At 44.6% G+C, this 20,002-nt stretch overlaps 1 protein-coding gene across 1 annotated transcript in view; it reads right to left on the bottom strand.

Moving 5' to 3' along the window:
* Positions 1–20,002, bottom strand: part of LOC146854844 (keratin, type I cytoskeletal 42-like) — an 83,261-nt gene that overhangs the window by 5,526 nt on the left and 57,733 nt on the right. The window contains exons 2-7 of the mRNA XM_085652219.1: positions 15,052–15,134; positions 12,977–13,133; positions 12,303–12,464; positions 11,135–11,260; positions 10,553–10,773; positions 7,998–8,029 (exon numbers count right to left, since the gene is read on the bottom strand). Of these exons, the coding sequence (XP_085508345.1) occupies positions 7,998–8,029; positions 10,553–10,773; positions 11,135–11,260; positions 12,303–12,464; positions 12,977–13,133; positions 15,052–15,134 (781 nt within the window). The remainder of the gene's footprint in view (positions 1–7,997; positions 8,030–10,552; positions 10,774–11,134; positions 11,261–12,302; positions 12,465–12,976; positions 13,134–15,051; positions 15,135–20,002) is intronic.

Genomic DNA, 20,002 nt, shown 5'->3' with positions numbered 1-20,002 from the left:
GATGATTACTAGGACAGCCGTAGACGGAGAGAGGGAGTTGTTTCAGTGCCAGTGGATCAGAGCGGACCTTATGTTAAAGTAACTACAGCAAATGTAACGGAGCCCTTTCTGCTGGACACTGGTGCTGCAAAGAGTTCAATCATGCATTCAAAACTCCCTGGCGCGCCTTTGTCTGGCGAAATGAATGTCTCAGTAGGTTTTTCTGGCGCCCCAGTTTGGAACCCGATTTCTAGTCCTATGTCTCTTTCTGTTGGACCTTGTGAGCTATTAGCATCCCTCATCCTAACAACAGGTTGTGGTGAAAATTTGCTAGGCTTAGATTTGCTGAAAAGATTGCATGCGACGCTGTATTGTTCTCCTTCAGGAGTACAACTTACATTAGGTAAAAAAGTGATTTCCCCAATGTATTTGTCTAAAAATACAATGCCACCTGAATTGTCATCCCTTCCGGATGCCCTTTGGGCTACTGGTCCCAATGATGTGGGTCTTTTGGAAATACCGCCATATGTGGTAACTTTAAAAGCCAATGTCAGATTGCCACGTATTCCCCAGTATAAGATCTCCAATGAGGGTCAGAAAGCGTTGTTAGAAATTGTCAACGATTTGATTAAGAAGGGCGTAATTGAAGAGACAAGAGGCAACGTTTGCAATAGTCCTGTTTTACCTGTCTTAAAACGAACGGACCCTTCACAGCCACCTGTTTACAGATTTGTGATTGATCTTAGAGAGGTTAATAAGATTGTTGTACCACAGTTTCCAGTTGTCCCTGATATAACTGCCTTGATAACTATGATTCCAGCCTCCGCTGCATGGTTCTCAGTGATCGATCTAAAGAATGCTTTCTTTAGCATCCCAATTGCAGAGGAGAGCAGAGACATTTTTGGCTTCAGTTTAGGAGGTCGAAGCTTCCGCCTTAAACGCGCTCCCCAGGGCTACTGTGAAAGTCCATCAATATACAGTCAGGCTTTGAAAGCGCAGCTTGATGCACTGGTTTTACCTAGTGGCGCTATCCTCATTCAGTACGTTGACGATTTACTAATCGCCGCGGATACTGAAAAGATTTGCAAGGAAGCTACATTGTCATTGTTGCGTCATTTGTCTGCCTCCCATCACAAAGTGTCTCTCTCAAAGCTGCAATATTGTCGACAAGAGGTGACCTACTTAGGTCATCTCTTATCGAAGGAGGGAAGGAAACTGACCCCAGAAAGAATTCAAGCCATTGCACAGTTGAGTGTGCCAAGAACACAGAGAGAAGTGCGTGCTTTCTTGGGCATTACTTCATACTGTAGGCATTGGATTCCTAATTTTTCCTTGTTGGCAAAACCTTTGTTAGCATTAACATGCAAAGACACACCGAATCCTATTCCATGGTCTGAAGAGTGTCAGAAAAGTTTTTAGGAATTGCGTAATGCATTATGTTCAGCTCCTGTGTTGGGTACCCCTGACTACAGCAAGCCTTTTACATTGTATGTTCATGAGAAAGATGGTTGTGCATTATCAGTGTTAACACAGCCTTTTGGCGACAGACCGCGTCCATGCGCGTATTTTTCCTCAACCTTGGACCCTGTAGCGAGGGCATTGCCAAGTTGTTTGAGAGCCACAGCCGCTGCAGCTATGTCTATTCGACAGTCTGCTGGACTAGTAATGGATAATACATTGATTGTTATGGTTCCACATGCCGTGGACACATTGTTAAACAGGACCAAGACACAGCACTTAACTAGTGCGCAACTATCTGGTTATGAGCTGACACTGTTAGCAAATCATATACACATAAAGAGATGTAACACGTTGAATCCAGCTACATTATTACCAATTCCAGCAGACCTAGATGAGATAGAGCAACATGATTGTCTGTTCAGAACAGAAGAAGAGACGAAAGGGAGAGTAGATCTCAAAGATACTCCCCTAACTGAGTGTGATGGTACTCTATGGGTGGATGGTTCGTGTTTCAAGCTTCCGAATGGTGATACGACTGCTGCGTATGCTATCACAACTTTGCACACGATTGTGGAAACTGCGCGTGTGCCACAGAATTCGGCTCAAGCAGCAGAATTGATTGCCCTTACGAGAGCATGCGTGTTGTCTGAAGGTATGAGAGTGAATATATACACAGACAGCCAGTACGCCTTTGGCGTGGCTCATAGTTTTGGGCGATTGTGGAAGGAACGTGGGTTCCTGACTTCGCATGGAGCTAAGATTCAGAATGGCAAGTTAGTGAATGATCTCCTTGAGTCGCTGACCCTACCGTTGCAAGTTGCGATTATGAAATGCAGTGCGCACAAGAAAATCACTGATGATGTTGGTCGTGGTAATGCGTTTGCTGATGAAGTCGCGAAAGAAACAGCAAAAGATGTGAAGACTCGAATGTATGTTGCAGGCCCTGCCAGATGGGTTGGTGATGTTGGAATGTGTGAAAACACAATAGAGAGTGTAAAGTCCCTTCAAGCTGAAGCCACAGAGAAAGAGTTAAGCAAGTGGAGAGAAAGTATGGGTAAGTTGGATGAGAATGGTTGTTGGATTGATCTGTCAGAACATAGGCGATGGTTGTTACCTGACGCATATGTGCTTCCAGTGGTTACGATGGCACATGGAATGGCACACATCAGTACGAAAGGAATCTGTGAGTTGTTGGCTCCAGTATGGCAGAATGATGGAATTCCAAAGTGTGCAGAGAATGTGGTCAAGAATTGTATGGTATGCTTGAAGTACAACCCTGGTAGGGGGACCCCAACCCCAGCTGGTCATTTTGCGCCTCCATCATATCCATTTGAAGTTTTGCAGCTGGATTTCATCCACATGGAAAGATGCAACAACCTAAAATATGTATTGGTGGTTGTTTGCGCTTTCTCAAAATGGATTGAGGCCTATCCTATAAAGGATAAAACTGCTCTGTCTACAGCCAAAGCCCTTGTGAAGGAATTTTTCCCTGGGTTTGGAATGCCAAGAATGGTGTGGAGTGATAATGGAAGTGAGTTTGTGGGTAAAGTGATGAAGAATGTGTGTGAGGGACTAGGTATAAGGCAGAAGTTCCATGCTGCAAATCACCCCCAATCAGCTGGATTAGTAGAGCACTACAACGGTGCACTAAAACTTAAACTGGCCAAAATCCAAGCGAGCTCAGGTCTTAAATGGCCTGACCCTCTGCCTCTAGCACTCCTGTCCACCAGAATGACCGTGCACTCACGAGTGGGACTTAGTCCCTACGAGGTCGTTTTTGGCCGCCCGGCTAATGTATGGGGTGTGCCAAGACCGATGAAATTCAGTGAGATCGAGCATCCAGTACTACTTGATTACTTGTATGATTTGACGGTTAAACTGCGTGTTTTACACCAACAGGTGCATGATACTCTCCCCCCGGCTTCTGAAGCTCCTGGACACCCTATCGAACCAGGCACGTGGATCCTTGTGAAGAATTTTCAGCGGAAGACCAACGAGGAGCCCCGCTGGCTCGGCCCGCACCTCGTGCTGCTGTCGACAAGATCAGCTGTTCGAGTGAATTGGAAGAAAAACTGGATCCACGGCGCCCACGTGAAAAGGATCCCTTTGCCTCTGCCGTATGACCAGTGGGTCCAGGAGGGTATCACAGACTCTGAAACAGACACTGTACCTCGTTTTGTGCCGTTCAGTGATGCACGCATAAAGGGCACAGCTTCAGCGCAGGAAAGTGACGATATTTTGCAAGAAGCTGTGCCTCCGTCAATTCGATTGGACACTACTGAGCCTGAACTCTTGTTTCAAGATCAGACAGTGCCTGGCCGTTTTCGTTATAATCTGAGGCCAAGGTCCATGGACAAATAAATATTCTTTTCCTTTTACCTTTTTTATTTTTTGATAACCAGAGCTCTCCCATCTGAAGGACTTTCTTGATTTTTGTTTTTCGAACCACCATCCGGGTTCAGCCGCAGGGTCGCGGTGCCAAGACTTTGGGGTACAGGCCGAAGACGTTAGGTCAACGGTTCTGGTTGGTCTAGGGCGTTCCCTGGACTGACAGGCGTACTCCTTAGCAGAAGAAACTCACCCGCCGCGAGCGGCACGATTAGAGGATGGAGTTTTGTAAGATGGAGAGACTCACTGAAGAAATGAACTTTAAGACAAGAATGTGTAAAATTATGACACGCAAACGTTTTGTGTTATTATGCCTGTTTGTATTATGAAGTATGGTAATGTTTACTGTAGGATTTGTATTCTTCTCCTCTCAAGAGCCTATTGCCCCCACTGTACAGCCTATACCTCCTCCTACTATCTCCTCACACTCTTTTCACCCTCTGCCCGAACATGAACAAGTTAGACGATCAGAGTTTGTGAATAACTCGTTTATTCAGCTCCTGCACCAGCACCAACTAGTTATGAATACAACCAATTGTTGGGTGTGCGGTTTAATGCCACATACCATTAATAAGGGTATTCCCTATCTAGTGCTGCCATATAGTTACAATGGATCGTCATGGGCATTCCAGACCATGTTTCTCTATGCACTAGATGCGTACTCCCCGCGACAACCGCGTTCCATCAGACCTAGCACCAATAACAAAGCTTTAGTGAAAGGAGTTGCCGATATGAGTAGAGATATCGATGCATACTCATCCATTCCTAAAGAAGAGCTGAGAGCTTATGTAAGGTGGAACGCGACGGGGTATAGTATTAGTCTAGGTGAAAGACAGCGGAAAATCTCATCCCCAATCTGGGTCGTACCCCACATAGGTCGGTTCTGTTTGCAAGGTAATGGTCAGAATCCTAGAGCTCAACTGGGAAGAAGTGACTGTACTGAAACGTACACTTTTCCGTCACAGTTTTCCCCTGCGTTTTTGGCTGCCAAGGGTACATACTTTATCTGCAATGACCGAGCATATACATGGTTGCCCCCTGATTTCTCGGGCACATGTTATATTGCAAATCTGCTACCGCCAACATTTACTGCCGCCTCCGACTATCACAAGACCAGAGTTGTGAGAGGCGTGATTAGTAAGGAGGATACTGCCGGTCAGGAAGCGGGAGATTTCTTTTTGGGTTTCCTGCCGTTTTGGGGACCTATGGTTAATAGTAGGATCCTGAGACAGCTGACTCGTGTGGTTGAATCCACTGTTAATGTTACGGCTGGTGCCCTTGGTAATTTGACAGCTGAGCTCCAAGCGTATCGCCTCATGACTTTGCAGAACCGCATGGTTCTAGACGTCATACTTGCAGACCGTAGTGGAGTATGTAAGGTTATCCAATCCAGTTGTTGCATTTTCATACCAGACAACGCTCCAACAGTCTATCAAGCCATCTCCAAACTGCATAAAATATCTGAGTCCATACACGTGGATAAAGGAGATTGGTCACCGGTGGGGTGGTTCTGGGAACTGATATCTGCCTGGGGTTGGAAAGTTCTGATGGTCATTGGAATGATCTTAGCCATCCTTTTCTTGTTCTGTCTGTGCATACAGTGTGCTCCTGCGATATGTGGCCTCTGTGCTACATTATGTGTAAGGAAACCTGTATCGAGGGACGAGCTGAGTAATAGGATGATGCTACAGCAACATCTCCATGGCTTCGTGAATATTGACCTAGACTCGGATTGAAATGAGTGTAGTTATTGCCTATGTAAGGGCAAAAGGAGGGTCTGTCGTACTTTAGAATTTGGGACCGCGTAGGAGATAGGGCCCTACCCCTGTCTATCTCGGTAATAGTGAACCGCGAATGGTTAATGCGGTATGTACAAGTGCTTTTTGTAACGTTTTAGCTATGAATGCACTGTGTATACGCTATTTTACATCACTGCGTGGGTTCCATTTTGTATCGGTGGCCATTTTATGATTGCCCTCACATAGGCTATGTAGTGTGAAGCAAATACGGGCCTTTTAAAGCACATGTGGCTTTCTTTGACTTTTCTGTGACCTGGGCAGCTGGGCTCTGCTGCCCCAGGTCAAACTGGTCTCACGAGTTTCCCGTCCTCTGGCCACCTGTGATTAGCATCAGGGCTTGACACACCATAAGGTTCTTTCATCCTACACAAGCCCCCAGCTAATCTCTTTCACACATTGCTGATTCCTGCTTTATGGCTTGTTTCCCAAAACAGGAGATGCTCATGTTTATTGGGGCCTATCGATATCTGAGGTGGAATCTGAGCTTTACTGTGTAAATAATTGTGGGCTGGCTTCACTGGAATGTGGGATGGTCATCATGACTCTGCTTTTTCATTTGTAATGTACACTCTGAATGACCATGCCATAAACCCAAGAATGTACGCCCGAGGCAGGAAAATCTGTATTTAAGAAGAAGCCCGTTTCTGTGATTTTTAGCAGTCTCCTGAGAACATACACGCTGTTGTACTTCTAGGACGCCTGTAATTGGTCTGCAGCCAATAAACTGATCTTTGACTTCACCCAGAAGACTCTGTGTTTCTGTAGGTCTGAAACAGGAAGAACCCCGAAGTCATAGGGTGTGTTCCCCTGCACCGCTGGGCTTAAAATACCCAGTACTTCACACTAGGAGCCTTTAAACTTCACTGCCACGGGACCGCCACGCCGTCCGCCTGACCACATAAATACTTGTAACGGGGTAGGTGGAGGTGAGTTTTGGCGGTGCAGGAGCATGGTGGTGGTGAGCTGCCCGTTCCTGCACTGCCAAAACTCGCTATCAGCTCTAAATGTTTCTGAATGATTTCCTGGAACACTGTTGTGCATATGGGTTTCATTACCCCAGTTCCATTGGAATACAGCGAGCCCCATTTCTCTTCCTGATATTTTACTACCCCAACATCGGTCAAAGGAGTCATTTTCCTTGCTAGCACTAAGGCTCATGGTGTCCTTTCTGCACAACTGAAGTTGAAAAGGGTCTTACATTTGGGACCCCCTAGCGAAGATCCACCCACCCGATTTAGAAATCCCCACGGTTCTGGTGAGATCTCTTTGCAAATAGTGCACCGGCTAGTCTGGTGGATGCATCTCTGCAAAGCTTTATGCCAAACACCCCTTCACAGTGCTTTGGCCTGTTCAGCAGTCCTTTTTACTGTTCATAAACAATCCCCACAGCAGAGGGTGTTTAAAGATAAAAAAACACTAAAGTCCTTGACATGCAGAACTTTTCTCCATGGGTGTCAGGAAAATCTGCCACTATGACCTCGTGGCCCTGTGACAAATGGTTGCCAGGTCAAAGGCTTCTAACAGCCAGCTGAGGCTCCACAGGCAGAACGCTGGCAGTATCCCCTTGTCCACCCGGAGCCTGGGTACCTCAGAATGTATGTGAAAGCTTCCTCCCCTTCAACTACTATAGCACTGCCTGTGGCATGACTAACACGTCTGAAGTCTCTACTGTGATCAGATTTCAGAACGCTCGTTTACTATTAAGGGGCTGCTTCCCATTGTGATGTGTGCTGTGTAGCTTTCCACTTGTTCATTAAAACCCAATGTAACTCATGCAGCATGCAAGTTCAGAAATAAGGAATTGCCAATGAAACAGATTCTACATCTTTGCAGCATTGACCAACCCTAATTTGAGGGAAGTGTAGAGAAGGGTAAAAAACATAGTGCATGCTTTTAGGCACAAGGCCCAAAATGAATGGCCAAGCAAAATAACAAGGGCACATTAGAGGAAAGGAGTGGCATGGAAGATATAATAGAGACATTCACATTTCTATAGGAAATAAGTATTCGAGCTGATTGCCAGCAGAAATCTACTATAATAGAGGTCGGAGGCAGCCAGGATCAAAACAATCTTGCATGAAAATATTAAAAATTCAGCGAAAAAACTTTTTTTTTAAACATGGTGGAGAAATGCAGACTTTGTAAAGTGCTAGAGGGCTGGAGAGGAGCAATTACCAAACAAGACGAGCTAAAACTAGAGATGATGTAATTTTTGTAAATGGAGAAGACAGTGCCATGGGTGGACTGACAGATCCTGCTAAGCGTTACCTCCCATCAAATGCTCTGTTAATATTTAGATCAAAAGTATTCATCAATAGACTACTACCGAAGCAAAGAGATTAGTTATCAAAAACAAGGTGATCATCTTACCTTCTTTACCTCCAGGAAAATAGGATCTGTTTCTGTGAAGATAAGAAGAAAAATATGTAAGATACTTTGTGCATTAACGTTTACAGAAAAAAGAAGCTGTGTTTTTTGAGGTCATACATGTAAAAGCATGAGCTGACAGAGAAGTTGGTGAGATCTGAAGATCAACAACGTATTTTATTTATGTATTTGAGGATTTTTTTGAAGCAGTGACATCTGTGAAAGCAGACTTCCTAGGCTATAGGAATGTATATGTATTGTTAGGACAAGTTTTAAAACAACTGAGTAGGCTAAACATTCATTCAGAAATATGCATGTTGCAATTCCAAATCCTCTAAAGACTAGCTTGGTATTTAGCCATTGTGTGTTGGAATTGCATGGGTTAATAATACCACTATTTGAGAATGATTTTAGTTATGGCCATAGAAACACATTTGGACGCACTCAAAGTCCTGCACAGATTCCACACAGTGTTTGCAGCTGATTTCAAATTCCGATTTGAGGAAAATGTACACTCAGGCTTCTGTATTATCCCATGCAAATTTCTCCAGGTATGACACGAAGGATTTTGCATGGGGAAATCAAGTTGAAAATTAGTGCAACACGTGGGGGCTTATTTACACACCCCCTAGCGTCGCCTGTGCATCACTTTTTGTGACGCACAGGCGGCGCAACATGCTGCCACATATTTACAAGGACATGTAAAATGACCCTGCGTGGCTTATAGTGTCCTTGTAAATATGCCCCTTTACACGCAGCACTTTGCGTGAAAGGGGCGTGCAATGAGTGTCTCTGTGGGTATTCCACACAACACCCATGGCTTCTGCCGCATTTCCAGATTTACGAGAAATCATAAACTTGGAAATGCGTCAGAATGCTACGCCTCCGCAGGGGAGGCATTTCTCCTTGTTCTTTCCTCTTTCTATGCGTGCCGCATTCTGCAGCACACATAGAATGAGGAAATCACCTCTTGTGATTGTTTATGTGCAGGAAGGTGTCCCTTCCTGCACATAAACAATCATTAAAAAAATGACGTTTTGCAAATTTTATGTGTGCTGCTCTAAGCTGCACACATGGAAGTTTCAAAACGCCATTTCAGATTGTTTATGTGCAGGAAGAGGCACCTTCCTGCACATAAACAATCACTCCCCTCAACTCAGGCACACCTGCACTCTGGTACAAGGGTGCCTGTGTAGACGCATGGCAGCTAATTGTGTGCCAGCGCAGGAGAGAGCAAAGGGATCCGTCATATCATTGTAGCCAAATAGCTTGCGGCACCACGCTGCGTTTATTCCTTGTAAATAAGTTGTTAACTATCACTGCCTGTCTCCAGAAAGATATCAGATTTTCCTCAGCAACTTTTCCACTGAAATGAGAGAAATCATTAGCAAATACAGTAAGAAAATTGAAAATGTTTAGGTTTTGGTCTTCAGGTGCTGTTTTACAGACTACACATAACAGAAACTGATGTGAGAATCCCACAGTCATTGTTTTTATTTTCTGTTTCTCAGATTAGTTTCAATTGATTCCAGGCAACATCCCTAAATTAAAGTATGCAGGCAAGGCTAGGGTCTTGGCCTAACAATTTTGCACACGAGGTGATCCAGGTATGCCTTTGATTTGTACTAAGGGTACAGCCGAGTGCACTTTGTCAATTTGTTGCTAATTGATAATGAAAATCCTTTCGTCTTCTCTCTCTATTTTTAGTGTTTTTCATATATCCATTCGGAATTGTTGATCTATTTTTACATGACTATCAAGGCTGAGATACCATTGCAAAGTCTTTCCTCCATATTTAGTCCTATGACTAGTCTACATTGCCTTTCCAACTCATCTCTTTATGTTCCTAGCTCACCCCTTGATCCAGATCACCTCCTGTGTCAGAAAACACATCTAATGCATGCAGTGGATGAGTGGAGAGGGAAAGTGAATGGCAGCAAAATTGTAGGTCGGTTGCAGAAAATAAATACAGGCTAAAACAATTACTCGGATGGTGTCCTGGGCGCTGTCCTGGTCTGCACCATTCATATGGACGTATTTGTTTCAAGGCAAAGAGAACTGACCATTCATCACCAAGATCAAAGGAGATGTACAGATAACCGAAGACCCACTGTCATATGGCACCACCAGAAGCAGATCATTGGTCCTCCATGATTCTACCTCCCTAGCATACGTCTAAGAACTTCTGACTCGGAACTGGTCGCTGTCCCAAAGATCAACAGAGAATGGTTGGGTGGTCATTCCTTTAGATACCTGACAGCCAAACTTTGGAACGCTCTTCCGCTGGAATTGAGACTGGAAGATGCAGAGTCCATTTTCCAGGAAAATCTTAAAACCCGGCTCTTCAGGCAAATATAAGGAATGAGTGAGGCAGACAGCAGACGTGCGGTTCTTCTTTGGTAGCCTAGCGCGGGGGACACTCCATATGGAGAATCCATGTGCTTTACAAAACTGCTAACATAACAACATAACATAACACGATTCCATTGGCTCCTTATGGATACTTGTTGGAGTAATAGCTACATGTTAGCAAATAAACCCCTTTGCAGAATACTCACGGAATGTCCTCCCCGTCCAGTAAGTGGCGGTAGGTGGCGATCTCCAGCTCTAGGCGAGTTTTCACATCCATCAGCACCTTGTAATCATAGTTGTGGCGTTCTAGGTCGCTCCGAAGCTCGGCCAGCTGCTCCTCCACGTTGCTGATCAAGGCCTGGACTTGGCTGAGCTGGGCACAGTACCGGCCTTCAGTCTCCGCCAAGGTTCCTTCTAGCGCACTTTTCTGAGAACAAAAAGAGGGAATAGGGATTTAGAGGGCTAGCATAGTGTCATTCTCACTGCATGCCCATTTCCGCCAGTCGTTGTAGGTCCCCCTAAGTCCAAATGCAAGTGAGGGTTTGCAGTCACATATTCACCCACCTACTCCATCTACATTTTAGAGGTGGGATTAATGAGTGATGAAAAGCAATGTCAGTGGAAGGACATTAGGCATCAAAAAAACATCAAATACATTGATTTTTAACCTTATCGATTGGTATGCTGCCAACTTGTGGGAAAGGCTGGTTGATGCCTACTGTTCGTACCCTCTTGGCATGACATAGGTGTATCCCAAGAGGACATGCCTGGTGTGAAGTCATACCTACCATGCTTAGCTGAGCCTGCAGGTCTATCTCCAAGCCTTGGACGCTGTGTCTCAACTCAATGATTTCCGTCTGCACAGACTGCAGTTGTGACGCACCCGAGGTCACCTGTTGATTTAGTTCTTCACTCTGAAATGGAAAGAAAGTACATACACAGCCTTCTCAGTGAGGTATGAACATTTTAATCTTGTTTAAAGTTTTTTTGTTAGGAAGATGTTCCACCCACAAGTGCGTTAGGAGAACACACGAGAACAGTGCCGGATTACCAAATAGGAAAACTAGGCACCGGCCTATGGGCCCCACTCCTTTTAGGGGCCCCGCGACAATGGATCAAAATAATATTGATTTGATATTAAAAGAAAATTACAATCAAGTGTTCTTAAATATTGCTTCCAAAAGATAGAAAAAAATGAATCAACTCAAAGAAACAAAACTTTTACATTATACAGAAAATACTGTATTAATGTAATGTTCCCATTAACAACTTAAAGTACATAAACCTAAAGTAAACATAAAGTACATCAGATTCACATAACAGTATGTCTCTAAAAAGCTCATCTTCTGGTAGCTGGCAGTTTGTAAAAAAATCCGGTACATTCGGTATTCGGAGATAATTTACGAGGGGGGCCCGAAATTTCGACTGCCTAGGGGCCACTGCAGGATTTAATCTGGCACTGGAAGTGAAGACTACCTCTGCCAAACTGAGAAATTTCCACAATATTGGAAGATGGCTGACATGATATTGTGGCTTTGGACCCTGAAATTGCAGCCTCTTCTACAGCGGGACCCACCTCAAGGAAAGAAGTCTAGATTCTATGGCCGTGATTTCACTGTGCCATGTGCATATCAGCATATGCGGGTGATAGAATTGTTCTTTCAAAGTCCCAGTACATTCCCAGTACTCACATTACAAGCATCTCCGGGCATGCTGGGAACTGATGGCTGCTCTGCCACCATTTTTGTCAGCACTTCCACTGCTCAAATAACATCCTTCATGAGGCCGAGGACCAATGTTACACTTGCTTAAAAACGGTCTTCTGCCATATTCAAAATACGGTGTAAGAATATTGAGTATGAAGGATGGGACTCTAGCACAAGTTTGCCAGCTGTCCAAAAACAACCCTTCTTTAATTCAGACCCTTGGTTTGTGAGTTTTCAGGGGGGACTTTACCTTGGTGGTGAACCAGGTCTCTGCCTCTTGCCTATTCTTTTCCATCACCCTCTCATATTGTTCTCTCATTTCATTGAGGATCCTATTGAGATCCACAGGTGGTGCGGCGTCCACTTCCACGTTGACCCGGGCTCCGAGCTGAGCACGCAGTATGGTCACGTCCTGTGGGGAGAATATTGAAGTAAGAAGGAAGCGATAGATAGCACACTCATCTGTTACTCTCCACCGCTCACAGAGCTCTGCGGGTTACCAAAGATGAGGATGTCGTGAACTGTGTGAGATCCAGTCCCTAATCTCAATCAAATGTCACACAGGAAAACATCAGCTCTGCTTTGGGCATGCTGACAGAGTGGTGCTGTCCTGTGTTTACTCTTACTGTAGACATTCACAATCCAGTCCCTGGCAGCAAATGGTAGGGTGGGATTTATCAATATTCATATTAATAAGTCTGGGACTGGTTTGTGGATAACATTTGCATTACCATTGAAAATCCTGAATTATTTACAGACTGCTAGGGCTAGAAATGCAAACCCTCAACATTCTATTCATGGCCAACACATGGATCATTAAATAACGCAGAGGTTAATACAGATTAGCAAAGTAATGCACACGTTGCAAAGACCTCTTTGCCACCAGACCCTGTTCTTATTTGATAGACTATTGCTAGGCAGCACCTCTTCATGGTTCTTCTTCAGGTGCACCAGCTCTTCCTTCAAGTTCTCGCTTTGCAGCTCCAGGTCACTCCTCTCCAGGGTGAGTTCATCAAGGACCCTCCGCAGGCCATTTACATCGGCTTCCACGCTCTGGCGAAGACCCTGCTCCACTTCAAACCTGGGAGGGTGAGAGCAGACATCAAAACTTCTGGGATCTGGAAGATAGGTTTGGAAAGGGAAGACTGGCACAGTATATTGTGTGATGAGGCGGGACCGGCTCACCATGGGTAAGCTCCTTATTATTAAGCATTCACCTCTGGCCGCTTAGATCCAAATGCCAAAGTTGGCCGGTAAATATTCAATGTACTTTGTAAAATTAACTTGACGCAGTGAAAGCCCGAGGGTCTGATTTATCAAAAACGCATAAATGCTAAATATGTAGACTCCGGACCATGCACTGCAGACATTCAGGACTTTTCTCCTATTCTCAAATGTTTTCGGCAAATATCAAGAAAATCTATGACTGTCAGATATATGTCATCACAGACCAGAACATGTACTGGGGTTAGGGAATATGTCCACTTGCACAACGTTTATTCTTTTTCCTTCAGACAGATAACATTGTTATCCATGTGAAGAAATCATTCAGTTACACACCCTCACAAATGGGGGCCTTAGATGCATTTATCCATACGCATTTCACCTCATAAACCTGCAAGAGGATTGAGGTGCAGTAAATGTAATCAGGGGAGCTAATGTTTGTAGTTTCCTAGCCCTTTACTCTTTGAATATCATTTTCAAAGTCCCCCAGCTGTCCTCATTTCCCCCTCCTTTCTTATATAGCGCAAACTCGGCCCAAAGTCAACAGAGCACTTTAGTTGAGCATCTGATTACATTAAAGAAGGTCAGATTGATTTTTTTTCATTACCTTCCATCTTTTTTCTTCTGTTCCTGTCCTACTCCCTTTATTTGTCTTCTGTTACTGTTCCATTCCTCCCATTCCCACATATTTTTCTTCTGTTCCTGTTCCAATCCTTTAATTCTTACCTGTCTAAGATCACTCTTGTCTTCTTCCTACTTTTTTGTATTGCTAATGTTTATACTAAAGCATTTAGGGGACAATGTCTATCTTGGCGGTATCGATACTCCATCACATTGGCAACGGAGTATCTATACCACCGAGTTATAAGTCCGCCTGCCCGATTTAGATGCAGGTTGACCCTAGGTTTTATTACGGAAGAGGCTACTCCGTCTCCGCTGTGATTAAATCCCCCCAATGGCCCGATGGAGTACGGGGCGTCAGAGACAGACCTGGAATTCCACCCACTTGATTTAGATGGGCGAAATAAGAGGTCAGTTTTCACTGCCTGTCAGTAAAATCCTGGTAGTATGGGACAGTGAAAACTGCTAAATACTCCTCTCACCATGGGAGAGGACTCCTATGGTGAGGGTACGTTTTCTTTAAAAAAATCAAAAAAAAAATCCGTTTCAGGATTTTCATTTAAAAAACATAAAAATAAAATGTTAATGTCAGGCTCCATCCTGTTGATGTATGAACTATGACAGCGGTTCCTGCCAATGCTTTATAAGTGACCGCAAGCTTGGCAGTCATTTACATGTTCAGCAGACAGCATCCCTATCAGGGCGATGAAGTAATTTACTCTATCAGCCTAGTGGGGAAACAGGCCGCTCGTCCAAAATCTCAATTATTCCCTTTGTCTGCAAACATGGGCTTCAAGTAGGTGGGTCAGGGGTTTCATTAAAGCTGTATCCTCCTTTCTCTTCCTTCTTTGTGGAATCTGGGAGATATAATCATCCCGGGAGGAACGTATCACACAACACTGCACCACAATAATCTAACGTATTGGAAACCCAACCACTATGATTCCTTGTAAAAGAGAACTACTAGAAACATATACATGAAAGAATATATTCATATCAATGAAGGCTCAATCAATAGTACCCTTATGTAGATCCTTACTCAGATTCATCATATCACAAACTAACGTTGTACGGCTCCGCGAGTAGTAGGGTGGTCTGGTTTTTATCACATGGAAAAATATACATGAAATGGTCCAGTCTATTAGAAGACCTACTTGTTGCGGAAGTCATCAGCAGCAAGCCTGGCATTGTCAATTTGCAGGACACATTTGGCGTTGTCCACTGTGGCGGCCTGGATCTGAAACACAAGGCAAACTTTCAGGGAAGGACAGACACTGATTACCAGGAAAGAGCACGCGATGGTTTGATATTAATTCAGAATAGGCAACAAGGAGAGATATTAAGAAAAAATGGAGGAGCTGAAGGGGTTTAGGGACACAATTCCATATGCTGCAAAGGTCCACTGCAGATCTAAGAATACATTTCTCTCTCCATCTCTCACAATTCTCTTGAACCACCATGAATTTTCACAAAGGAACGTTAATCTATGTCTAAAGAACCTCAAAGTATGGGGTTCTTCATTGTTTGAGAAAGCTCTTCTACCACAGAGTCTTAGAGATAGCGGTTGGGGGATTGCTTAACTTTAAGGTGGCTTAACAATTGTATTAGAGTAGTGCAACAGAGATACAGAGACTAGATATTTCATTATCGAAATTCCATACATAAACACATATATGGTTGTAGTCAATTGAATAGTGGAAGGAGGCACACGTGATTTTGTGATGAGGTCAGGTTTTCTGGGTTTCATGTTTGGACCCTGATGTTCCATTTGTAGTGCATGAATTGTTCTAGGGTGCAGGGGGGTCTCCGTTGCTGTGTGGGAGCGCATTCCTATGGAAGGCGCCAAGTACCTCACCGTTGATTGGGACCATAAGGGTGCACACTGCATCCCTTCTATTGGCCAACCATTGCCCTTCTGGAATCTCCCTCAAGTGTCCTACTGAGAAACACTCCTTTCAGAAGTCTTCTCCTGCTTGGCTTTGACATCATCAAAAAAATATCCTTTCCTTTTTCTTACAAGAGAACAGAATCAGCATGAAATCTAGGTTACGGGAGAACTACTTAGAAGGAAGGGAGCTAGAAAAGAGGAATTGGAATGGAGCGGACGCTCTACAGGTACACCTTAGCATTGAAAATTGACCTTCCGTTTTAGGGGAATAAGTGAGTCCATTCAATGTCTTTAAACACACAGACAGCACAGATTCAATGCCATCAGGTTAGGAGGGTGGAGGCATCCCTGGCATGTAACTGACTTATCTCCTCTCTAGCATCTTTCCACCTATAATTCTGTCTAGTTCCAAAGACTGTGGCTCATTACAGCCTGAAGGTTTCTAACTGAGACATAATCTGGCATTTCAAGTCCACATTCGATTCTGCAGCCGCCTACTTGGCCCGTAATCACTACCACTCTTGGTAGATAGCGATAACCTCAGCAGAAGACCCCAGGACTGATCTGACATGAGTTGGGAGCTGATCTTTGCTCTGCCAGCCACAGCATCTCCTAGGGCTGCCAGTGTGCTCAGTGCTGTACCTTCCAAGGACACCATCTCACCCCTCGATTCTGTATGCTGAACGCGCTGATATCAAAGTCACGGTCTTTCTTGTATGCCAGTTTGCTCAACCATGAAACTGGCAACCAGTAAAAAACAACCCTATGTCTAATGGAAAATAATTTGTAAAGAGTCTATGGTGTTCATTAAAACTGCTAACCGTGACCACTGGCCACTAAAGAAAATAAGATGGCGCCGCTGCAATGATGTCCCTCAATAAACTCTTGCATGGGTCAAGAAGCTTGAGTCATTTGTTACAGTTTCCTAAATAAATGGACTCCTAGAGAAAAAGCTTTGTGCTCTGAGCAGGAGTTCATGCACTAAAGTAAACATGCTGGCAAGGGTGTCTGGATAAATGTGCTCCTAAAACACACGTACGCTATTCTCTGTTGTCAGGCCTTAAATTGGTAAGATTTACATTTCCAATGAAGTACAATTTGACAGTATGAAATCAGCTGTAAAACATTTGGCGGTGTCTCTCGTTCAGAAAGTACCAGTGCCTTGAGTATTCAGTCAGGTTACCTTGACTCCTTTGTATCTTCCCCAAATCCCCTGGAGTTTAGAGCCTGCGGAATGCGAGCACTTCCTTCTTTGGGTTCCCTAACTGTGCAACATCCTTTTCAAGTGTACTGGTGAATCAGTACATTTTCCTTTGTCATAACTGGCCACCTCGTTCCACACAAAGCTTTTCTGTTCACTTGCAAAAGACTTTTAAAACATTTTAAAACAACCTCAGTGGAAAAATAGGGAGAAAAACCTCGAATCATTGTTATTCTGAGAAGAAGAAAATATGCAAAAACTTCCCCCTTTTCCCCTGGGTCTTCAGAAAGTCAGCTCCCTATAAAGAGACTTCCAAAGACATCACTTTCAATGTCTCTCACAAACTTCTGTCCGCCAAACAATGTTGATTTGTAGGGAATGAAGATGTTTAGAAGTGCACATCTAGACGAGCATACATTCAGGGTATAATGGAGGGCATTCTTCAGAAGGCAATAACAACTTCTTGCTTAGGGGATAAACCAATAATGACACTTGCTATATACTATCAAATCTCTTACAATTGTTCATGCCCTTCGTAAACTAGCCAGGCAAGAAGGATTGAAGCAGCAACATCCTAACAGAAGGGATGCTCTACCTTGTTTTGAAGCTCTTCGATGGTCCTGAAGTAGGGATGGAAGTCTGGGGACATGTACGGTACTTGCTTGTCGTACCACTCTCTGATCTGCCGCTCCAGTTGGCTGTTCTCCTGCTCCAAAGAATGCACCTTTCCAAGGTAGGTGGCCAGGCGGTCATTCAGGCACTGCATGGTCTCCTTCTCATTGACATTAAGGAGGCCCTCTTGGCCCAGCCGCCTCCAGAGACCCCGAATCCCCCGCCATAGCCACCGCCCATCCCAGTGGAAAACTGAGACATGGAGAGGCCTCCGCTGCCTCCATGGATGCTTGGAGCTCTGTAGGAGCCTCCCACACGGACAGAAGACATGCGGGAAGAGACACCACTACCTCCCAGACCTCCATGCCCAGAGGATGTGGAATAGCGAACGCTCCCGCCTGGGAGGCCACCTTTCAGAGACCCAGAAGAGGAGTAGCTCTGCCTGATGGTATGGCTCATGATGACAGAAGGTAAGGGGACAGATCAAGCCAACTCTGCGTGCTCTTGGGTTATTCCGCCGACGGTGGAAGCAGAGTCCCTGGACACCTTCTTTTATAGCTCCTGCGGAGGGAGTTCCTGGAGGAAAAAAGATTTTTATTGGCATGACACATGCATTCCCATCCATGCCAAGATATCTGAGGTACATGAAATTGGACGTGAAAATTGAGCCATTGTATTGTGTGGCATTTGAAGGACCAGGAGTCTATCATTATACAAGAAAAGGCGTGCATCGCTTTATGCCCGAGGCTTCAGTTTTATGGTAATGGAGCATCCTATGAATGCAAATCTGGAGAGAATCCTCACGCCATGCTTGGTGTGATTACAGGGACATGTCCGGGACTGGCCCACATAAGATTACTGCAAGAGACACTTTTGCACCATTACACTCCTCTTAGCTGAATCTCTGTTCTGAGCATCTTGAGGCCAGCTGTGGTCTGCAGACACTTTCTATCTTCATTTTTCAGCCTTGAATGAGGGCCAAGGGAGGGTTAGAATCTTGGCCAAGGGAAGAGATGAGCACTGTAGGAATTGTATCTGCAAGCTCTGCAGTGTTATGCTGTCACGGGGTCACTTGAGGTTAGCTAGGAATCTGACCTTGTCCGGTACAGACTGAATCAAGAGTTTTGATGTAAGGCTTCATCAGTACGCTTCCTCTGCACATACAATGAAAGATGAAGGCTTGTGATTGAAAGTAATAAAACAGCAAAAAACGTATTATTTATTTCCGCTGTGAAAAGAATTAGGCACTATTGTTTTCAAGCCAGATTTGTTAGGCTTAAGCATATGTAATTATGAAGCACTGATGTCAAATTGCTGTGGGGGCATTGTGATTGTTTTAAAAGCGATAACATTATAGTGACTGCTTTTTAACTGTATTTTACTGGGGTTCGTGTCTTTGACTTGACTTTCTTGACACTTAGCACTTTTTTTGGGCACTCGACTCGGCGTTGTCCGTCTGTTAGCGCAGACACGCCTGCTACCTGGGTCAGCGCTCTAGCTTTTTTCTCTGCATCATCTATTTAAACACCGTACTGGCGTGTGCGCGTGCAGCGGGCGTGCCGGCGGCGCGCCGAGGGCGCACCAAAGGCAAGCCCGTCTGCGCCTGTCGGCGCTCGGCCCTCGCTCAGTGCCAGCCATGCTGCCTGTAACGCAGGGACTCGATGTTACTCTAGTGAAACCCTGCAGAAGATTCACGAAACTATGAGCGAGAAGGTAGGAGTACTGAGACTTGAAGGGACAACTAGATTGAATGCTGATATTTGTAGGAAGGATGCTTTGAGCTGTGGATTGCTGAATGTTCGTTCCCTCTCCAAACATTGCACAGAGATTCAGTTACTCATTGAGGCACACAATCTGGATGTTGTGTTCATGACCGAAACTTAGACATACCCTGACTCTGTTTTTGAATTAGGGCAGGCTTGCCCTCTTGGATATAAGATCTTCCATAAACCTAGAGCCTCTGGCAGAGGAGGGGGGGGGGTCGGCATGTTGTTTAAAGACAGCTGGAATTTTGTTCCTATGGAGGCCGACATGGTGGAGGGATTTGAGCTTTTGGGATTTTCTTTAAAAGACACGAAGGAACACCTACTAGATGGTATAGTCTGTTATAAACCCCCTGGCCCTGTTAATATGCTTCATCTGCAGGCATTGATTGCTGTTATTGACAATATGGTCCTTACGCACTCGAGACTGCTTATAGTTGGAGATTTTAACATGTGGTTCAATGGGAATTTGGACATGGGATATTCTAACCTTCTCCAATCCTGTGAAAACCATGGTCTCCGTCAAGGGGTAACCGAGCCTACACATAAAGGGGGGCACATGTTGGATTTCATTTTTAGTGAGGATAGCGCCACTGGGCATATAAGGGTACTTCCGGTGGAGTGGACTGACCATTTTTTGG

Source organism: Triturus cristatus, chromosome 4_1, assembly GCF_964204655.1.
Source record: "Triturus cristatus chromosome 4_1, aTriCri1.1, whole genome shotgun sequence".
NCBI lineage: Eukaryota > Metazoa > Chordata > Amphibia > Caudata > Salamandridae > Triturus > Triturus cristatus.
This window is presented reverse-complemented; position numbering and strand designations above follow the sequence as displayed.